The 18949-nt window shown below is 34.1% G+C and overlaps 4 protein-coding genes across 5 annotated transcripts; all 4 read left to right on the forward strand.

Moving 5' to 3' along the window:
* Positions 1–367: 367 nt before the first annotated feature.
* On the forward strand, positions 368–2105 carry LOC135848301 (eukaryotic translation initiation factor 4 gamma 3-like). Its single transcript, XM_065368188.1, has 7 exons — positions 368–735; positions 812–897; positions 988–1125; positions 1230–1433; positions 1526–1605; positions 1689–1839; positions 1976–2105. The coding sequence occupies exons 1-7, from the start codon at positions 702–704 to the stop codon at positions 2075–2077; spliced, it is 795 nt and encodes a 264-aa protein (XP_065224260.1). The 5' UTR covers positions 368–701; the 3' UTR covers positions 2078–2105.
* On the forward strand, positions 2032–6359 carry LOC135848299 (uncharacterized). Its single transcript, XM_065368185.1, has 13 exons — positions 2032–2371; positions 2453–2638; positions 2720–3019; positions 3099–3316; positions 3415–3587; positions 3739–3815; positions 3911–4008; positions 4091–4189; positions 4444–4543; positions 4688–4849; positions 4941–5084; positions 5765–5919; positions 6046–6359. The coding sequence occupies exons 5-13, from the start codon at positions 3481–3483 to the stop codon at positions 6220–6222; spliced, it is 1119 nt and encodes a 372-aa protein (XP_065224257.1). The 5' UTR covers positions 2032–2371; positions 2453–2638; positions 2720–3019; positions 3099–3316; positions 3415–3480; the 3' UTR covers positions 6223–6359.
* A 144-nt stretch (positions 6360–6503) lies between these two features.
* On the forward strand, positions 6504–10365 carry LOC135848300 (eukaryotic translation initiation factor 4 gamma 3-like). Its single transcript, XM_065368187.1, has 11 exons — positions 6504–7311; positions 7451–7557; positions 7649–7786; positions 7897–8103; positions 8200–8276; positions 8386–8536; positions 8632–8905; positions 9017–9156; positions 9251–9364; positions 9497–9620; positions 9935–10365. The coding sequence occupies exons 1-11, from the start codon at positions 7299–7301 to the stop codon at positions 9958–9960; spliced, it is 1371 nt and encodes a 456-aa protein (XP_065224259.1). The 5' UTR covers positions 6504–7298; the 3' UTR covers positions 9961–10365.
* On the forward strand, positions 10006–18912 carry LOC135848298 (uncharacterized). Of its 2 annotated transcripts, none has more exons than XM_065368183.1 (16): positions 10006–10131; positions 12992–13373; positions 13541–13678; positions 13760–13942; positions 14021–14091; positions 14172–14331; positions 14403–14706; positions 14785–14921; positions 14999–15174; positions 15258–15337; positions 15407–15537; positions 15607–15705; positions 15786–15929; positions 16005–16080; positions 16170–16313; positions 16387–18912. In XM_065368183.1, the coding sequence occupies exons 2-16, from the start codon at positions 13371–13373 to the stop codon at positions 16548–16550; spliced, it is 2010 nt and encodes a 669-aa protein (XP_065224255.1). In that variant the 5' UTR covers positions 10006–10131; positions 12992–13370; the 3' UTR covers positions 16551–18912. The 2 variants fall into 2 exon arrangements, with proteins under 2 accessions (XP_065224255.1, XP_065224256.1); XM_065368184.1 differs by lacking the exon at positions 10006–10131 and having other exon boundaries at positions 12992–13208; positions 13300–13373.
* The last annotated feature ends 37 nt before the right edge of the window (positions 18913–18949 follow it).

Genomic DNA, 18949 nt, shown 5'->3' on the forward strand with positions numbered 1-18949 from the left:
ATTTACAATTTGATACTCAAAAACGTACTAATTTTATGTTTGAGGCAATTTTTGAAATACATCAAAATGCCAACTGCCAAGTAGGTAATCAACAAACTAGAAGATTATGTGTTACTTTTGGGTAAACAATTTCAAATCTCTTGTCCTTCCTTTTTTCTCTTTTTCAAGAAAATTGCGAGTTGCTAAACGGCGATCTCAAGTCGAAACCTGCACATTGCTAAAGTCATAATCCTCAATCCTGTAGTAGGTATTTGATTTCTATAATCACAAGACAGACAGTTCCATTGAAATGATCTATTGTTGTATTGAATTTCGACTGACGAAATAGAGAAGGCGAATACCGATTGTAGCAGCTGCAGCCAACTCCTAAACGACAAAGAAATTCTTGGAACTGGAAGTCGTGAAGTGAATCGAAGAGGGCGGGACGTAGAGAGGAATGTCTTATCGAGTCGCAGTCGAGATAAACAAAGAATAGCGCATGTTGTGTTGACGCATCGAAACCAATTCTGCTGTTGCCGTTGAATGTCGATGCATGTAATAATTTCCATCTTGATAATGTTACATTGAGTTATATTCAAGTTACTCCTCGAATCTCGTGTTTCATTTCGTTTGAATTTGTGTTGAAAAATTGTCGAGTTGCCGTATTGTTACATTTTACATTCGTTGAATCGTATGATTTCCAGTTTATAGACATTTCCAAAATGCAAGACAAAAACGCAATTACGAAGCATACCAGTAAGTTGAAGTTATTTCATAGATTCATTCCGTGAGTTGAAATTTGCAAAATCGATTAACCATGTGTATGGTTTAGGTGATGGAATTGAAGCTCTTGTTTGGAAATCTCTACGGATGGATTCGACGTTTCTTAAGATGAACAGAGACGAGAAGAAGAACGTTGTAAGATGTTATGCTATAATGGCTTCTTCTGAATATATCCGAATGTGTGTTATATGTATTGATGAAAAATGGTAATTTTACTAATTTCAGTTCCTCTTCAGAACGTTCATGAGTCAGTTGAATAAATTATCGCACGATAACTGCTCTAAAATAAAGGATAAAATGCAAAATTTGCCAATCGATACATTACCGAAATTGCAAAAGGCTGTTGAGATAATACACGAAAAAGTAAAATGCTCTTTTTAGTTATTTAGAAACAATATAGGTTATCTATGCATAATATTCTTTAGTACCTATTTTAAAATACGTGTTTTATTTGTTGATCTTTCTAGGCCATCAATGAAAAAGTATTTCGCTCGTTGTATGCTCAAGTCTGCGATCTTCTCAAAGATAAACAATTCACTGATGAAACTGGAACCTCTGAAACGTTTGCTTCCTTATTAACGAACCGATGTAAAGAATATTTCGATGTCGGTTTGACCGAAAATCTTGTTTATGAAAGAAGAAAATTTGAAATCGATTTAATCAGTTGTCAGGTATGAATATTGGATCCTTCATTTTCGATAGGTATGTTTTTTTTTCAGTGTACCTATACGGCAAATTCAATGTTTCAATGTTCTATATGTAGGAAACGAGAAAACAACAATTGATGGAAGAGTGTCTCGATGAAGAGAATGAAAGCAGCAAACGATTCGTTGGAAATTGCTTGTATGTTACCTATGTCGTGATTTTCTCACAGTATCGTAAAGTACCTAAGTAATTTAATTGATTTTCCCTGTGTTTTTACGCAGTTTTATCGCGGAAGTATTCAAGTTTGGAATGATCGAAAAAGAAACGCTTCTCGAATTAATCGACTGTCTGTTCAAATTAAGCGGAAATGTTGCTGCTGAATGTATTTATGCGATTTTCACGACTGTGGGAAAATTCTACGAAGATAATTTTGTAAGTATAGGTATACTCATTTCATCAGTTCCATTATTCCATATATATTGTATTAGCTACATCACCAATTTGCGGAATGCTTTGACTTACTTTGTGTTTGTTTGTTGTACTTATTCACTTATTGTATTGTTTGTAGGGTGGCATGTCCTCGGTATATTTCGATGAAATTGAATCCTTGCTAAATGAAGACCTATATTGCCGCGCGTTCGTTTTTTATTACAAGATGTGTTGGATCTAAGAAGAAATGCTTGGCGTTCGAGGATTCAATGCAACGTACCCGAAATCTCCGTCACCGATTTGAGTAAAGAAGAATCCGATGACAAAGCGAGTGATTATGCATCCGATGGCAAAGCGATCAGTGCTGATTATGAATCCGATGACGAAGCGAGTGATGATGAATCCGATAACGAAACGAATGATGATAAATCCGATGTCACAGCGAGTGATAAATCTGCTGACACAGCTTCGATTAAATCAGTATCGCCTAAAACTGTCAATTCTGTCGTTGAAGAAAATGTAGAACAGCCCATCGGTATGTAGTACCTAATTTTTGTGATAATAATGAACATATAATGTGTTTGCTGAAATATTTCTTTTATTTATGTGTACCTAGTGGCCAATGAAGCGAGCGTTGAGCCGCCGAGCAACGATTCTGTTCAAAATATACATGCAGCATCTGACGGAATCACAATTTCAAGCCGACGAACCCTTGATGAATCCGATGTCACAGCTTCAATCAAATCGGGATCGCCTAAAACTGTCAATTCTGTCGTTGAAGAAATTGTAGATCAGCCCATCGGTATGTAGTAATTTGTGACAATAATGAACATATTGTATGTATTTGCTGAAATATTATTCTTTTATTTATGTACCTACCTAGTAGCCAATAAAGCGAGCGTTGAGCCGCCGAGCAACGATTCTGCTCAAAGTATACATGCAGTATCCGACGGAATCACACTTTCAAGCCGACGAACCTCTAATGAATCCGATGACACAGCGAGTGATGATGAATTCGATGACATAGCGAGTGATGATTATGAATCCGATGACAACGCGAGTGATGTTGAATCCGATGACAATAAAGCGAGTGATGATGAATCCGATGACACAGCTTCAATTAAATCTGTATCCCCTAAAACTGTCAATTCCGTCGTTGAAGAAATTGTAGATCAGCCCATCGGTATGTAGTAATTTGTGACAATAATGAACATATTGTATTTGCTGAAATATTTCTTTTGTTTATGTTTTTATACCTATAGTCGCCGACAAAGCAAGCGTTGACCCGAACAACGATTCTGCTCAAAATATACATGCAGCATCCGGCGGTATCACAATTCCAAACCGACAAACCTCATCACAAGATGCTTCGCAAACTGCCACTTCATCGTTGTCTTCGGCCTTCTCAGCAACTGCACATCAGTTGAATTCGGTTATCATAAGTATATTTCAAAAATACGAGGGCGATGATAATTTGACGGTGAGTTCGATAGCAAAATCTTCTATTTATTTCCAATAGTCCATAGATGAATATGAATCACTGACGCGATATTTTTGTGGTTTTCTTCTCGATTGCAGGCTTGTATCGAGTCTTTTGAAAGACAAATTAATCTCCAACAAAGATCAGACGCTGTGCATGAAATAATGGAGTATGCTACAAGTCGTACACAACAATCGGCCTTGAAATGCGGACGCTTACTAGTTAAACTAATCAAACGTGGAAGTATTACAAAAGAGTGTGTTATTGAATTGTAAGTTTCATTTTCTCTTTTCCAAATAGTCGATAGGTAGGACACTTATATTCAACAATCTCAGCAAGTTTTGTGGTTGTGAGTGCTCGATGATTTTTTTCATGTCAGCTTATCAGCAGGTTGATTTTGATTTTTAATTGCTTATGTACAGGATGAAATTCTTCCATGATCGCGAGCATTTCTCTGCGGATCGCGTTAATTTTTGGACTTCTTTGCTTTTAATTTTAAGTACGTTCATTAAAGAATGTTTGACATTTCGTTAAATGGTTCAGAAATTAATTGAAAATTCGATATTTTATGTTTTTCTTTTCTATTCTGTATAGTTCCACTATTTCAACATGTCTGTTTGCGAATTAATGATCTGGAGACCGAATTACCAAAAAATAAGGTTTTCTTACAACACATTCAACTTTCTAACGGGGTTAGTTGGTGATAGCGATGCAGCGATCTCATATCTCATTACTTGAATCGGGTCTAATGATTTTTCGTTTGTTTCATTTCAGTGTCTCGTTTTAGTTTTGGATAATGTATTGATGGATCATTTATACAAGCGTTTGGAAGAAGACAATACCGATGAAATTATCAAATTGATTGATGCGAGGGTAAGTTTAATTGAAATGAAAACCTATTTTGATCCCTTCTCAACACGAAACAATAGTCTCAAAATTTTTTTCTGTTGAACATGAAATTGAATTGAATTGATTATTGATTTATTTTGGGGCAAGGTTCTGAATTTATTCACACTAATCCCTATCAGTTTTAAATTTGATATTTAAAACTGAATTTTTGTATCTCTCGTACGTTACAATACATATGGTTCGTTTTGACTTTTTAATCCCCCCCCCCCATTTTGCAGAATAATTTAGAGAACGGCCGAAATTCCGCTACGCTTGTATCGAAATTGATGACTATGATTTGTCAAATCGTCTACGACTTCTGGAAGGTGTTGCAAAAAGGTAAGTTATCAGCGTTTTTCTCTTCATCCCACCTCAAACCAGACGAGTATATATGAAATCGGCTAGCTTGGGGTAGGTGTAGGTAGTATAGGTAGGGGTACTCAATGTGCGTATACAAATACATATGCATTTGCATTTTTGCAGAGGAAGATACGAAAGTCGATGCGGACATAGGTATCGCAATTCATAAAACTGTGATAAAGTATGATAAATTGTTAAAAAATTACATTAAGAACAAAAACGATTTAGAAATGCAATGCTTATTGGCTGTGCACGAATTCGTGGATAAGGCGAGTTATCCTTCAGGTAAATGTACTTCATTCGTTATCCTGACTCTCTTTCTGCCAGTTTCTCCGTGTGAACAATTATTACACCTTCTGCCCTGCTATGTTTATAGGTTTGCTTCCCGGAATATTCGAATCATTGTATAATTTGAATCTAGTATCGTACGATTCGTTCGAACAATGGAAAAACAGCGATGCGGCGCCTAGATTCGGAGTTGCGTTGAGTTTGTTAAGTCAATTTTTCGAAAGCATAGAAGGTTAGTTTTCGATCTTCATTTGTGATCAATGATTGGTCGAATTATTGTTGTTATACAATTTGTATACGTACAGTATTTAGAAATACGTTTACTTATAAATTAGCTATTCGCGATATAACTGAATCAAGTTGTTAATGTAGTTCTTGAAAGGTACCTAATGTCTTCTTATTTTAATTAATTTTGGTGTTGTGTACTTTCTTCCTCGTTGAATAAATAACGTTTGAAAGTACATCATGTGTAGCAACTTATTGTGAGCACAATATGCAGAGTTCTCCGATTATCATTACTGTGTAGTGTGTATTCATTGAAAATTCGTTGTGGAGAGATATCTCATTAACTTTTGACATGTCGTGGTATTCTGAGTGAGGAAAATATGTAGTTGGGTCCAAAACTATTCTCCATGTCGACCCTTACCTAAGGGATAAATTCTACACTTACAAGCCTTAAAGTTATAATTCATCTCTTGATATTGTTATGTAAGATTTCAATCATCGTCGCTTATTAGTTGATCTGTCGATAAAATTAATTAATTTTCAGCTGTTCTGATCATTCATATAAAATAAGTATAGGTAGTCTCTAAAATTCATGTATATGAGTCACATTATTTTCATATGTGGTCAAAATACTCGCGTGTTATGTTATAACTTTTGAAGTATTTGATGAACCTACTACTTTTTCAGAAACAAACGTTCAGATATCTGCAGCACCGAAGATTAAATACACCGTTGAGTTTTTAACTACGTTCCGTGATTTGCCCGAGTGCAATAAACCTGTACAGATTATTACAAAGGAGATCGCCGCCAAAGTGATACGAACACAATCAAATAACGAAAAAGTAAGTCAAAAATTTATGTTCCAAATTCCAAATGATAAGTTTTTTGCGCAAAACACAAAAAGTGTAGGTACCTACATGATTTGTAATTCGTCGCAGAAATCTCAATGTTTATCAAAATGTTTTCAGAAGAATGAACCGAAAGTAGGTGGGTTTGATAGAGCAACTTATTTAAAAGTAATCTCCAATTCTAATTCATTCACGACGCGGACGTCCTCCGAACGTACGAATAAGACATCCCAAAGGACCGTCACCAGCCCATTTATCCAGAGTTATTCTGATTGGGATGAACACCTCAACTACTGAAATTTTTTTATTATGATACTGCTCACAGACATTTTCTTTCAATTTTTTCGATAATGCGGTTTCCTGTACCTACTTTAGTTTTTTTTTTTTACCTAGGTTATCATTAATTTTTTGATTAAAAATTTGTTATTTGTGAATCACTTCTGTTTTAGAATTGAAACTAGGGAAATAAGTTTGCGAAATAGTGATTGAGAAAATATGACGGTACCTATCTATCATGGTTGTTAGATTTTCGATTTTCGTGCTCTTTCAAGAAACGTAAAGCTGATCTCAATTTTCGATTTGTTTGTTAAACTCTCTCACTCTGAAGTAAAATGGACCCTGATCAGACTCGTGACTCAATTATGATAAGCCATGGCCTGTACTTAATTTGAGCAGTTGTGTGTTTCTGTGGAATGATTGATTGCCATATTGATAACCACTGATGTGATGGGAAAAATCAACGAAGATCGATTTTTGGAAGTTTTGTGAGATTTTGTGGAAATGAAGATGGATAACTTGAATGAGAGGTTTAAAGGTTGCCAAATGCAATCTCCAATAGTAATAATGAGGGCAGCGTCATAACCGAGCCTTACGAAGTGCGTTAACGTTTATGAACTTGTGAATTGTGATTATCTAGACAGGAATTCTTTCTTGCGGCTCGCCTACCAGGCAATGATGGGGAGGTGAAGGAGATTGGAGAACAAACACACACATGTGATGCGATGTGTTGTATAGTGGTGGGGTAACGTGTGTACATTTCACCACATGGCGCATACCTGCTGATAAGTTCGTCGGAAATTTGTTAAAAAATACTCCCAACTCCCAAGGTTTCCAGCGTCAACGGATTTGTCCATCTTCAAACCCACGTGCAATTGTTGTCGGTTTTTTGGTCTCTCGATTAATGTAAAATAAGATGTGTGATATGGAGAAATATTCAAAATATTCGATTCTAACGCGAATGTAGTGTTTGTTTTCGTTTATATTTAGAGATTATTTTAGCTAAGTGAGGTGTGCAAAAAACGTGTCATAATAGCGATGATTAATGAGTACGAGCAAACAATGCAAACTAAAAACTAACTAGGGCCGCACTTTCGATGTCAAATTGTGGTAAGATTTAAATTTTTAATTCGTCCGAATTCGTTCTGAAAGACTGTATGAAGCACAGCTATTAATTCAGCTTCGATCAATATTTAAAATATTTGCATACACATACGTATACTTATCTATGTTCAATAATTCGATATAGATCCTTATCTGTTCGATGAAACTGAGTCGGAAACAACATGGAAACCAACTCGAATGGATACAGAATTGTTCGATTTGACCGAAGATAGAGATCAAACCGAAACATTGGTACGATTCATATCAATCTAAGTACTTATCTAAATATTCTGCTGATATTTCTACGATTATGTTTCTAAATTTGTAATCTCTGATTTTCTAGTTTCTTTACCGATCATTGACCAGTATTCTAAATAAACTGACGCTCGAAAACATCTCCACATTGATAACCAAATTGGAAAATTTGCCAGTTAATACTCCCATCAAGATGCAAAACGTTGTGAACATGATACATGAAAAGGCAAAATACCTCCATTATACCTACATAAATATTTGCGAAATCCTTACTCGATTTCTGAGAACCATGTAAAGAATAATCGACGAATTTTCTATCTCCTCTGAACAACTCAGGCAATAAATGAAGTTCAATTTCGACCCGTTTATGCGAAAGTCTGCAATAAACTGAAAAAGAAACGAATGGCGGATGAAACAGGAACGTCGTCGATATCTTTTGCTTCAATTTTAGCGAATCGTTGTACAAGACATTTCGATATCAGTTTAAACGAAGTTGTGCTGTTTGACAAACGAAAATTTGATATCAGTTTATTGAACTGCGAAGTATGCACATTGAACATTTCGCATAATTATTCAGAAATAGCGACTGCTTTATCTAAGTTTTTGAATTTTAATCGATGAAATTGTTGCTTTGTTTAGGAAACGAGAAAAGCTGAGCTAGATGAATGTATTGAAAATGAAACTCGACATTTCAAGCAATGTGTTGGAAACTGCTGGTAGGTAATATACCTACCCATCAATTTTTTTTTCGATTCCCTATTAAGCTACATTTTACTACCATCTGTTCAATATTTATCCAATTGTTAATTTTTTTTTTGTTTTTAGTTTCATTGCAGAATTATTCAAGTTCAACATAATCCCTCGAGGTATATTGTTCCACATTTTGGAACGTCTATCGAAATCCAGAAGAAGCATAGCTATGGAATCCATTTGTGCCATTCTCATTACCATAGGAGAATTTTATGAAAGAAAATTTGTTCGTAAAGTTTGATTCCTTACATTACGCGTTGCTATAATTCATTCATTCGTGTTCTTTGTTCCTAAAATTATTTTTCATTTTGTATTATTTAGGGAAAACTTCCTTCCGCATATTTTGGTAGAATTGAATCAACTGTATTTCAAACTCCTAATGAATTACCGATGCGAATTCGATTCATGGCGCAAGACCTATTCGATTTGAAACAAAATTCCTGGCAACCGAGAAATCGTCGACTCGAAATGATTGATGAACCATTCACCCTTCAAATCAAAGGGGAGGCGTTAGAAGAGTGTGCATCTAGAAATTCAGAAGAGGTGGATCAGAAACCACTAATACCACTTAATGACGAATCCACCGCTGCAACAGGTACTTTTCATCTGCAACCTATTGTTAGCCATGCCATATGTACCACAATCTAGATAATAGGTTGTAGGTTATGTATTTTTGTAATTTTCATAAGTGTTTTTTTTTCTGCAGAACCGAATCTTTTACAGGAACAGATTGTTTTTGCTGAACGAATAGCCAAAGAAAAAAGGGACCAATCGAATAAGGAAAAACCACAAAATATTTCCTCAAGTAACGTTCTTCGACCATTATTACGCCCCAACAATCGCTTGGTAAGTACTCTGTTGTATAGGTAGAGGGTAAATGGGATTTTGTAGTCATCTTCGTGAAGTAGTTCATTGGAATAGAATATGTTTTTTATTTCAGGATATCAAGAACCAGACTAGACGTTCGATTTTTCGTCGTCATTCTTCGAACTCTTCACGAAATCCTTCGACATCGTCTTTTATTCGTAAACCTTTGGCGCCTCCTACTTATCGCGTGAGTAATTGAGTACCTAATACCTATATAAGTTGCCTAATATATTTATATATATAGGTATTTGATGAAATTCTTCATGTGTGTAGGTAGGTATACCTAGTACTTATTTCATGATTGATGTTCTGTTTTTAGCGTATGTTGGACTACATCAACGGTAATACCGTTAATAACAGGGGTTATTATCCGAATTCCAACGATTGGACTGATAATACGCGCCGTTTAGACCCACGATTCAATAGAACCAAATCAAGAGTTCGTAGGTAAACTATAACTATACTCTGTGGAAAAATTTATCAGACTTTTCAGATTATTTCGCGTTTATTTTCATGACCCATCAACCGAACCACTATTTTTGCTGTTTTAGCAACATTATTTTCCCCTATCTCAAAATCGGGTTTTTGTCATTAACTTACAAATTACAATGAAGCTAATTATTCATAAGTTCATTAAATTTTGAAAAATTATGGTGGTTCTTTTGAAATTGTTGTAGAATTCGTCATAGGTGCTTACCTATACCTTTTTTTTAAACTGACTGTAGTTGTTTCTAATCTATTTGTGTTTGTCATATAGGTATTCATTCTACTGACAAAAGATAACTGATCGCTGTAGTTTTGAAAATGATATCATTTTCTATGGTGTTCGTGTTCCTGAGTGCTGACCTGCCGACGACGTTTGTGAACAATCAAGTTGTTCGTAGAAATGAAGACGAATTATTCGTAATTTTCTTGTCTAGAAGAAAATAGTTCAATTTTATGTAAATAGCAAAGGTTAGAGTCATTTTTTTATTAGTTCTATTTTGTTTAAATAATTTTTAAAATGGAAAAACCGTAATTGAAGCTAAACGTTGATCAAATAAGCTCGTATGGAATAGACATCAAGAATTCGTATTCATCAACATTGAAATATGGTCGAAGTCGAAGGTTGCATTACTACCTACTTTATGGACTTCGGTACAAGTTTGATTATTATTGATGAATAAATTAACGTTCCTTGTGTTTTTACATTTTCGTTTTGTTCAAATATGAGCGTTTTTTGCTTTTTGATTGGATCTACTGTTTCAAAAACCTTTCGTTCCGGGAACAAAATGTGAACTCGTTTTTCGTAAAAATAATTTTGTAACTAGGAAATGCAGAACGAAGTTTTATATTTATCACGATAGATGGCGCCACATGCACTGGCACCAAGAGGATAATAAGTTGCCTCTCATGGTTTTAGTAGGAGTATTTTATATTGTAGTTTTTTTGTCGCCAGATTAATTTGATTCAAACATTTCAAAATAGTGGTTATCAAAGTATTTTTTGTCATTCGAATTCGAATCCTAGTGGGATCCTTCATTATACAATGCTTTGCAAGAATTCACTATTCAGATTAATTTTCTATATTCTCACAATTGAAAATCATAAAACCTTATTTCAGGAGCTTCTGATACGGGCTCATGTTTTGAAAAAATGGCATTTTGATTATTTGAATGGCATATGTTTCTTTCTCAGGGTATCTAACAGTCCTTCTAGGTCAGTAAAAGTTTGTCTTTTTGCCTATATGGGTCCTTCTTTTCGAAAAAGTCAGTAAAAAGTCCTCCTTTTTGCCCGAAGGTTTTTCTTTTTTCCAAATTTTCAAATAGGTAATTCTGTCATTTAATCAAAATAAGGAATGGTGTTGTTTTACGTCTCATTTTATCAATTTTTCACAGCTTTCGCCCTCGCTTCGCTCGGGCTGGATCATTTTTCTTTTCTTTTCTTTTCTCGAACCAAAGTGAGAGGGTAGAAAAATTGACTTCTCAAATCAAAAATAATGCTGGTTTAGCCCTCAGGAATTGTGAATTTTTGAAATTTTTTTCCCTCGCTTCACTCAGGTGTTCGCTCTTATTTTAAAAAATGATAAGTTGAATACTTACCTTATGTTATTTTCTGAAAACTTTTAAAATTTGAACATTTTGAAACATTGAAAATAAACTTTTTGCATAAGAACTGATGTTTTACGTGTTGAATTATCAATTTTTCACAGCTTCCACCCTCTCATCGCTCGATCAGATTTGAATTAAATACTGCATAGGTTTTCGAAATTTTTGTAGAATGGAAAAATCAAGTTAATCAACTTAATCAACTCGAGAAATTCCAGAAACATAATCCAATCAATGAAAAAATTCCAAAAAAATTTTTTATTCGACAATTTTGTTTCCAACTTTCCTTTTTAAAAAAATTGTTCGAACCACATTCTGGCCACTTAGTTGTAAAAATCTTGGTGTGATGGTGGAGGGGGGGGGGGTGTGGAGTAAATAATTGGGAAAATTTAGCGATTGGGAGAATTTCTCAGTCTTGCCCCCCTCCCCTCCCAATCTTCCACCGCATATCGATTCGTCACGCCTCTGAAAATAAAATGTAATGTTTTGTATGGAAAGTTTTATGCTCACCTCTGTTTGTTTTTACATTAATAATTTTTTTAATCACCTTTTTTGATTACTTTTTGGTTACTAAAGTTACTTTTTTCAGAAAAATTTGAGTACAATCCCTGATATTAAAAATTTTTATTAGTTTCCCAATAATTGCTCAATTTTTATTTCTAAAAAGAACTTAAAAATATGGCGTGTGAAAAAAATATGAAAAAAATACAAAAAAGGTACGAAGTTTTGTTTTTTTGGATTTGATAGACACCAGACACCCTGGAGAAGAAGCTGATCTAATCTATCTGAATATTATTAATTTTTTCGTTTCTTTTAAAAATTATAAATTTTGGAAGTTTTTTTGCAATTTTGTAAAAATAAATGGAGGGGGGTATCAATGTCCTTCCAAGGCCCTCCTTTTTAGTTTTCAGATTTTGTTAGACACCCCGTTTCTATCTCCGTGTGTGGGATGGGGGGGGGTTCACTTCTACGAGAAATAGAAATTCGAATCAATGAACCAAAATGACATTCACTACACAAGCAATGAAGCAATTTTTGGGACCAAACTTGAAGCAACACAGCCCACAGGCTACTCTAGATGTCTCTTTTTGGGATTTGTTTTATAACACCTTCTACGTAGCACCAGGCCCTTTATTATTACAAAAAAGTGGATTTTTTCTTCTTTTTTTAGAGCGCGCAGTGGGTGTCCAAGCCGCCAAAGGTCGTCTATCTGCCCGTCTGGCTTTTTCAGCTCATTAACCCGTCGGCCGTCTGCCTGAGCCAGAGTGAGCCTCTCAAAGTCATTAAACTGTCTGACTGGCCTCATTATCATAATGTCATTGACAGGGAGTAATAATTGACCAATGACCAGTCAGGTAATCAGGTTTGTCTGCCTGTGTTGTGTTGGCCTCGGAGGCTCGGACATTGACCCATATACTAAATAGGAAAAGCTCTAAAAAAAAAAAAAACTAAAAAAAGGAATTGAAAAAAATAAAAATAAAATGAAAATTTTTAAATTTTAATCAAATTAATTATTTCAAAAACAATAATTCAAACTGAAAACTAGTTGGTGGTTATTCGAGTAATTTACTGTTTTTTGGCGTAATTTCATGGACGCAAACTGTACACTCGTTTTCGTCACATTTTGAACAATTTCCACACGTAATTCGTTTCGTTATAGTTTCGAAGATTGTGATTGGTTGTCAAATAATCATCTTTTTGTAAAATAGTCCAATGATCTTTCGCAGGTTTTTGTGTTGGGTATTCAGGGACCAATCAAAGCTTCTGAAACGTTGATCAACAAACCCGCGCAAAACCGTGTGTTTGATTTGCAGAAAAATATGCTGCGTTGCCTTTTTCACCTATTTCAGTCGAAACAATGGGTAGGAATGTCGGAAAATGGAAAAAGGAAAAACAGAACTGGCAGTGACAGTGATGAAAACAAACAATAGATTCATAGATTTAGTAATTTTCTTTCAACTTTCATTTTTTATTAAGTATTTTTTGTTCTTCGTTTAATTTTTTTCTCATTATATATTCATAATGAAATTAACAGTGTACTTGTGACGCGAGTGAGCGTTTTCATCCAGTCAATCAAATCCTAAAGTGGGCAAAGTCTCGTATAAAATGGTTCGTAATTGTTCTAATTAATATTATAGGTTATTCATTGCGCTTAATTAGCGTTACTTTACGTGTACTTAAATTTCAAATGGTTAACAATCGATCTTAAAATATCTTAGTAGTTATCGTGAAAGAAATTACAAATTCATGAAATGTTTTTCTCAAATTGTTCGCAGGATACTCAAAAGACTTTGAGCGCTATAATCGAAACATTTACTCCAAGTAGCTTGGATGAAAGTGTTCAACAAATCAAAGCTTTATCCCTGAATGATCCGCCAAATTTAAATTATCTAGCTAATCTCATCTTACATAAGGTCAGTGCCCTTGGTCAAAAGTAGGCCTACGTAATACCACCGTAAATGCAGAATCTTTATTCGAATGATCTCTTTTTGCAGGTTGTAATTGAATCAGATATGGCCAAAGAATATGCCAAACTAAGTTCCGCACTTCAGGAAATAGACGTATTTAAAGTTGTGCTAGTGGATAATTGTAAGAACGAATTCGAGAAATTTATTGATAAGCATATTAGAATGAAATCCAGACATCAAGAATTCTTCATGAGTATGACAAGAGGAGTGGTAAGTTGCAGAGCTTTGAGACTTTCGAACATACCTACGTTTTCTTTGTTACTCTAACTACATCCGTGTTGTTTCCAGTTGTTGAATGATGAAGCATCGGATATCGAAGAAGAAAATAAACTCAGAGCTGGAACAATTCGATTATGCAGGTATTTAAATAGCATACAGTCGTTTTTAAATATTTTTATCTTTCGATGTGTATTCTTATCGCTGTTTTTTTTTTGTACAGTTTCATCGCCGAGTTATTTCTGCTGAAAGTTCTCGCATCGAAAGCGATTTGTCGATGTATCGACATATTACTCACAGCGAACGACGATTTTTCTTTGGATTGTCTGTGCACATTACTCAGTACTTGTGGCAAACAACTCGAAGAAAATTTACGGAAAAAAGTAACCTATTGTTCGAAACTTGGCCTCATTTCAAATCCACTCTTATTATATCTCCTTTGTGTTCCTAATAGGGAAGCGAAGCGATGGATTTTTATTTCAGTAGCATCAACATCGTAACGGTATACAACGAAAAATTCAACATCAGCAATGAAGTCGCGTACAAAGCTCGTCGTTTGGCTGCTTTGCGGGAGATGACGTGGGATATTCGTGTCGATGTGGAGAAACAAGCGCAGAAAAATCAAGAGGCCAAAAAGAAAGCTAAAAAGGAAAAGAAACGTTTGAAAAAAGAACGCGAGAGACGATCCAAAGAATGTGGCCCCGAAAAAGATTGCTCTGAAACTGATACGAATGATAAGGAAGATTATTGCTATCGAGGTAATATTTTTTCAACAGGGCATTCTGCCAAAAAGTATTCTTGTAGACCCCAATTAAATTTTTATTTCTTTGTCCCAGTTGGACGAAGCGATATTACTATTTCTCCGTCAACTTTTCCCAAACGAGAGATCACGAAGGAATGCCCTCATAAAAACGAAATCATGGATATTGTCATCGATATTGTCGAGGATTTAGTCGAAGAAAAGGATTTCAAAGTTGGTGAACTTCATAAATCAAATTAGGGTTTGAAAATTCTCTTCAATAATTCGTGTCTTTTGTTTACAATTTACAGCGTACCACTCAGTATATCGAGTCTTATTTCAACGGCAGCGATAAAAAGAACGTCTTCCTGACAAAATTGATTCAATACGTACTCGATAAAGGATCCGTATACAGATACGCCGTCGGTGAAATGCTGGCTGATTTGGTGAAATTGAATTTCTATCAACCGCATCAAATGATGCAGCAGTAAGTTCCCTGAAATCAATTTAGAAAACGTTTACTCGTTATCGATAACCGATAAATTAAAATACATTTGTTCATTCTCCCAGGTTAATATTTTTGTTCAACGAATCGCAACATTTATTACTCGATATACCTTCTCTGTGGTACAACATCGGCGAATTATACAGTAAGTATAGGTGAAATGTGTAAATACGTTGGTTAGGAACCGTAACTAACTTCTACGATGTGATTACAGATTCACTCATCCGAGAAGAATACATTACTTTGCCCGATTTGAAGGCTGCTATCGAAACAGCTGGATTCAAAAGAACCGAAGGATCTGCTCATTTTGTTTGTAATTTATTAACGGTTTTAAGACATAATGAGGTGAGTTAGAATCCTATGAAATGAAATAACTTGTAGAATGGTTCATTTACGCGGTGATTTTTTTCACAGGGTGAAACATGGGTTCAGCTTGTTGCTTGGGATAATTCAATCATGACTTTGGGAGACTTCATCGCCCCTACGGAAATCAGATATTACATTAATAAATTCGTAAGTTGATATTCGTTTGTTTGGAAAAGATCCTCTGAAGATTCATCTCAGAAGTTATAAATTGATCATTTTTGTAACAGGAATTGACCTATTTGGTCAGTAGACCGAGTATTATGGATCCGATGACAAAGGAACTGGCAGTGAAAAATGTAAAATCTATTTTGATAAATTACATCAACTTGGACGAGGACAAAGCTTTTTCACGAATTTACAAATGGAGTCAGGTGAGTTTCAAAATACCCGATGAATTGAGGTTTTTGGTGACAAAATGGATAATCGTTTTTTGAAAATGATTTCAGAATCATATCGGAGATAAAATCGATACCCCGGAATTTTTGACAGCTTTAACTTTAGCCATTTGTGAAGTTAGTTTGAGTAAGTATTCCCTTATTGACGTAAATCTTCGTTGAAAAGCCTCTAAATTTAAACTGAAACCCGATTTTAATACGTAATTTCTCATTTAGATGCGACAACCAGTGAACTAGATATCGAAAAGGTCAAAAGACATTGTAAAATACTCGGATGCTACGTGAAAGATAGTCATCGATCGCAGAAAATCTGTATCGAAGCTGTCGATTCCTTTGTGAAAGAGTATCCGACTGCTCAAGGTATAAAATCTCATTCTTTTTTTCTACAATCCTGTTTCTAATCTCTTTATTCGCTAAATTTTTTCTTTAACAGATTTCAGAGCGAAAATCATGACAGCTTTATGTCAAGAAAATGTGATCCCAGAAAGTCTAGCCGCCGAGAGCGTCTCCGAAGACTTGGAAAAATTATGTCTAGATGATCGAATAAGTAGCCCGACGAACAACACTCCCGTTGAGGAAACCGCCGTATCATCATAAGTTTTTAGCGCGATTTTTTTTCTCCTTTCTCAAAATTAACGCACTTATTTATTTTTTTAAGTAGTTAATCGTTTTTTCTCTCTTTTTTTTCATTACAATGTTTAGTTTAATGATTCGTAATCCCATTTTTTTTAAACGCAACCCGCCTATGTACTGATCACATCACATTATCATTAATGTCGATATTTTATTCCCTCTTCTATTTCTATCTAGTGAGTTTTTATTTATTTATTTTTTTTTTATTTTTTTTTTTTTAAAGAAAAAAAACTGATTGAAATTATTGGTGGCAAAATACGATAATTTTTGCAAATTTGCTTATCAATGTTTTCGATATTTAGTATTGAATTTCGTTATCTGTGTGTATCGTCATATGATCTCCGTGTCTTTATGTTCAGGATTTATTACTGTTTTTTGTGTGTATTTTTAATTTCTTATTTTTTTTTCTGTCTTTTGAGTTTTTGTTTAAAACAAAAATCGATAAGCACGCTAATCGATGGTAAGCACGTAGAGTAATTTAAAAAAAATCGTGATATTATGAGTAATATGTGAACTAGGGAAGATTTTTTTTTGTTCCCATAATATTTTCGTGTGTCAGCCGTTGGCTAAATATTTAACAAAATGGTTTGCTCGATTCATGAATTCGATATTCTATAATTAAGTTTACATAGTTTAGACTGATTATCGTTTCTTTTTTTTTTCTTTTTTAGACACATTTGTGTTCGCTTTATTTTGAATGCAGTGTGAGGAACGTTGTCTAATAGTTTGATTATGCTCTGCTGTAAATCTAGGATGGTTTAAATGCTAGTAGGGGTGAGATAGATCTCGAGCTCAAGTGTGTATGAAATTGTACACATGTTCATCCTAAGATTGCGTAGAAATTCGTGTGTGATAAGGGTGGCATATTTCTCTGAGTTTGAAACAAAGCTGGCCTAGTTAGGTTCTTCTGTAATAAAATTAAAGATCATGTCAGCATTTTCCTTAAAATGGATAGGTGATAATTGCTTGTATCATTTTCAACAGTAATAATATTATTTAATGTATCGAAAAAGCTATCTATAAATTAGAATTTTTTTCACATTAAATGTGACTTGGAAATGAAAAGAGATCAGTTGTATTCTAGTTTTAAAATATCGATAGTTCATCATTAGACCTAATTAGGTAACGCAGCTCTGTTATTTTAAATCTCAACTGCCACCCTAAGTCATCGAACACTGATATTCTCATTTTAAAAAAATGAGCTTAGAAGCTTAAGAAAAGGTGTTAGAGAAGCAGGTGTTTCGTGAATATTTTGATTTATAAGATTTCATTTTGTTCGTCCTAATTTTATATATCTCATTGTCATTATATAATGTTCCTGATATACTCATCGCATATGTAAGAAGCCGCGCCATATACGCGTCGGTCAGATCGTATTTTTAAAATTAATACCTATTTTGATTAACCGCAGGGAGAAAAAAACACAAAAATCACAAGGCAATAACCCCAATTGGCGGAATATCCCTATACAATAATCCTAGCATCTCTGAAAACGTTTCACAGCACTTCTTAGTTCAAATTTATAGTGATTTATTTTAGCCATTGTATTTTTGTATAAAAAAAAGACGTATTATCTTGTGTTCGATATTTTTTTCATCTCTAATTTCCTTTTTTTTTTCTTTTTCGTTTTCATATATACGTTGTGTGTATTTAATATTGTGTTCTGATTTCTCTGTCTTTTTTGTATCCGTGTTGTTTCTGATAATTGTTTAATGTTAAGATATTTTAACTACGTTGCAATAGGTAATTTTTTTTTCTAGAGAATGTTTTAATCAAAGGTGTGATTTTTAAATATGGTACTTAAAAATAACGAGTATATTTTTAGATAATTGCCGAATCTTTTTTATAAGTATTTTTCGCTGTGTAGACAATCTAGTTTCACATTTTACGTATTATTTACGCGATTTTAATTTTTTTTATCTTTGTTTTTCCGCACATTCCTTAGTGGCTCTCTTTCAGGCAATAGAATCAAGCGAATATTGTAATATACGTAGCTTAGGTTGTTTTTTTTCCTTTTCAATTTTATCAGCTGTGTACAGAATTAACAAAATTATCTTGCGCAGTCTAATGATTAGCTTGTTTTAGTATTATTATTATTATTATGTAGTTTTTAGACAGCTTTTTAAAACTTATTTGAAGATTTTTTTTGAAAAGTTTCTGAGATGTTGACTGTTGAAAGTGTCGTTATTGTGTACGTATCGTAGATCGACATTGCGAAAGATTGTACTTTTTAATTGTGTTTCGTTTTAATTTTTACTTAAGATTATTTTAAAATTGTATTTTGTATGTTCAAAATGATTATATATAATATATTTATTCAATACTTGGTACTGTTTGGTTTAGTCAAAAAAGGGAAGGTACAA

This window comes from Planococcus citri, chromosome 5 (assembly GCF_950023065.1).
Source record: "Planococcus citri chromosome 5, ihPlaCitr1.1, whole genome shotgun sequence".
NCBI classification, from domain to species: domain Eukaryota; kingdom Metazoa; phylum Arthropoda; class Insecta; order Hemiptera; family Pseudococcidae; genus Planococcus; species Planococcus citri.

Bases quoted from the DNA above. Each gene is read 5' to 3' on its own strand.
- LOC135848299 (XM_065368185.1), top strand. From the start codon at position 3,481: ATGGAGTATGCTACAAGTCGTACACAACAATCGGCCTTGAAATGCGGA. The intron at 3,588-3,738 runs GTAAGTTTCATT...GCTTATGTACAG, and splicing joins AAAGAGTGTGTTATTGAATT to GATGAAATTCTTCCATGATC. The intron at 3,816-3,910 runs GTACGTTCATTA...TATTCTGTATAG, and splicing joins TTCTTTGCTTTTAATTTTAA to TTCCACTATTTCAACATGTC.
- LOC135848301 (XM_065368188.1), top strand. From the start codon at position 702: ATGCAAGACAAAAACGCAATTACGAAGCATACCA. The intron at 1,126-1,229 runs GTAAAATGCTCT...TGATCTTTCTAG, and splicing joins TTGAGATAATACACGAAAAA to GCCATCAATGAAAAAGTATT. The intron at 1,840-1,975 runs GTAAGTATAGGT...TATTGTTTGTAG, and splicing joins AATTCTACGAAGATAATTTT to GGTGGCATGTCCTCGGTATA.
- LOC135848298 (XM_065368183.1), top strand. The intron at 14,332-14,402 runs GTAACCTATTGT...TGTTCCTAATAG, and splicing joins AAGAAAATTTACGGAAAAAA to GGAAGCGAAGCGATGGATTT. The intron at 15,338-15,406 runs GTAAGTATAGGT...ATGTGATTACAG, and splicing joins CAACATCGGCGAATTATACA to ATTCACTCATCCGAGAAGAA.
- LOC135848300 (XM_065368187.1), top strand. The intron at 7,787-7,896 runs GCAAAATACCTC...TGAACAACTCAG, and splicing joins TGAACATGATACATGAAAAG to GCAATAAATGAAGTTCAATT. The intron at 8,104-8,199 runs GTATGCACATTG...TGCTTTGTTTAG, and splicing joins TCAGTTTATTGAACTGCGAA to GAAACGAGAAAAGCTGAGCT.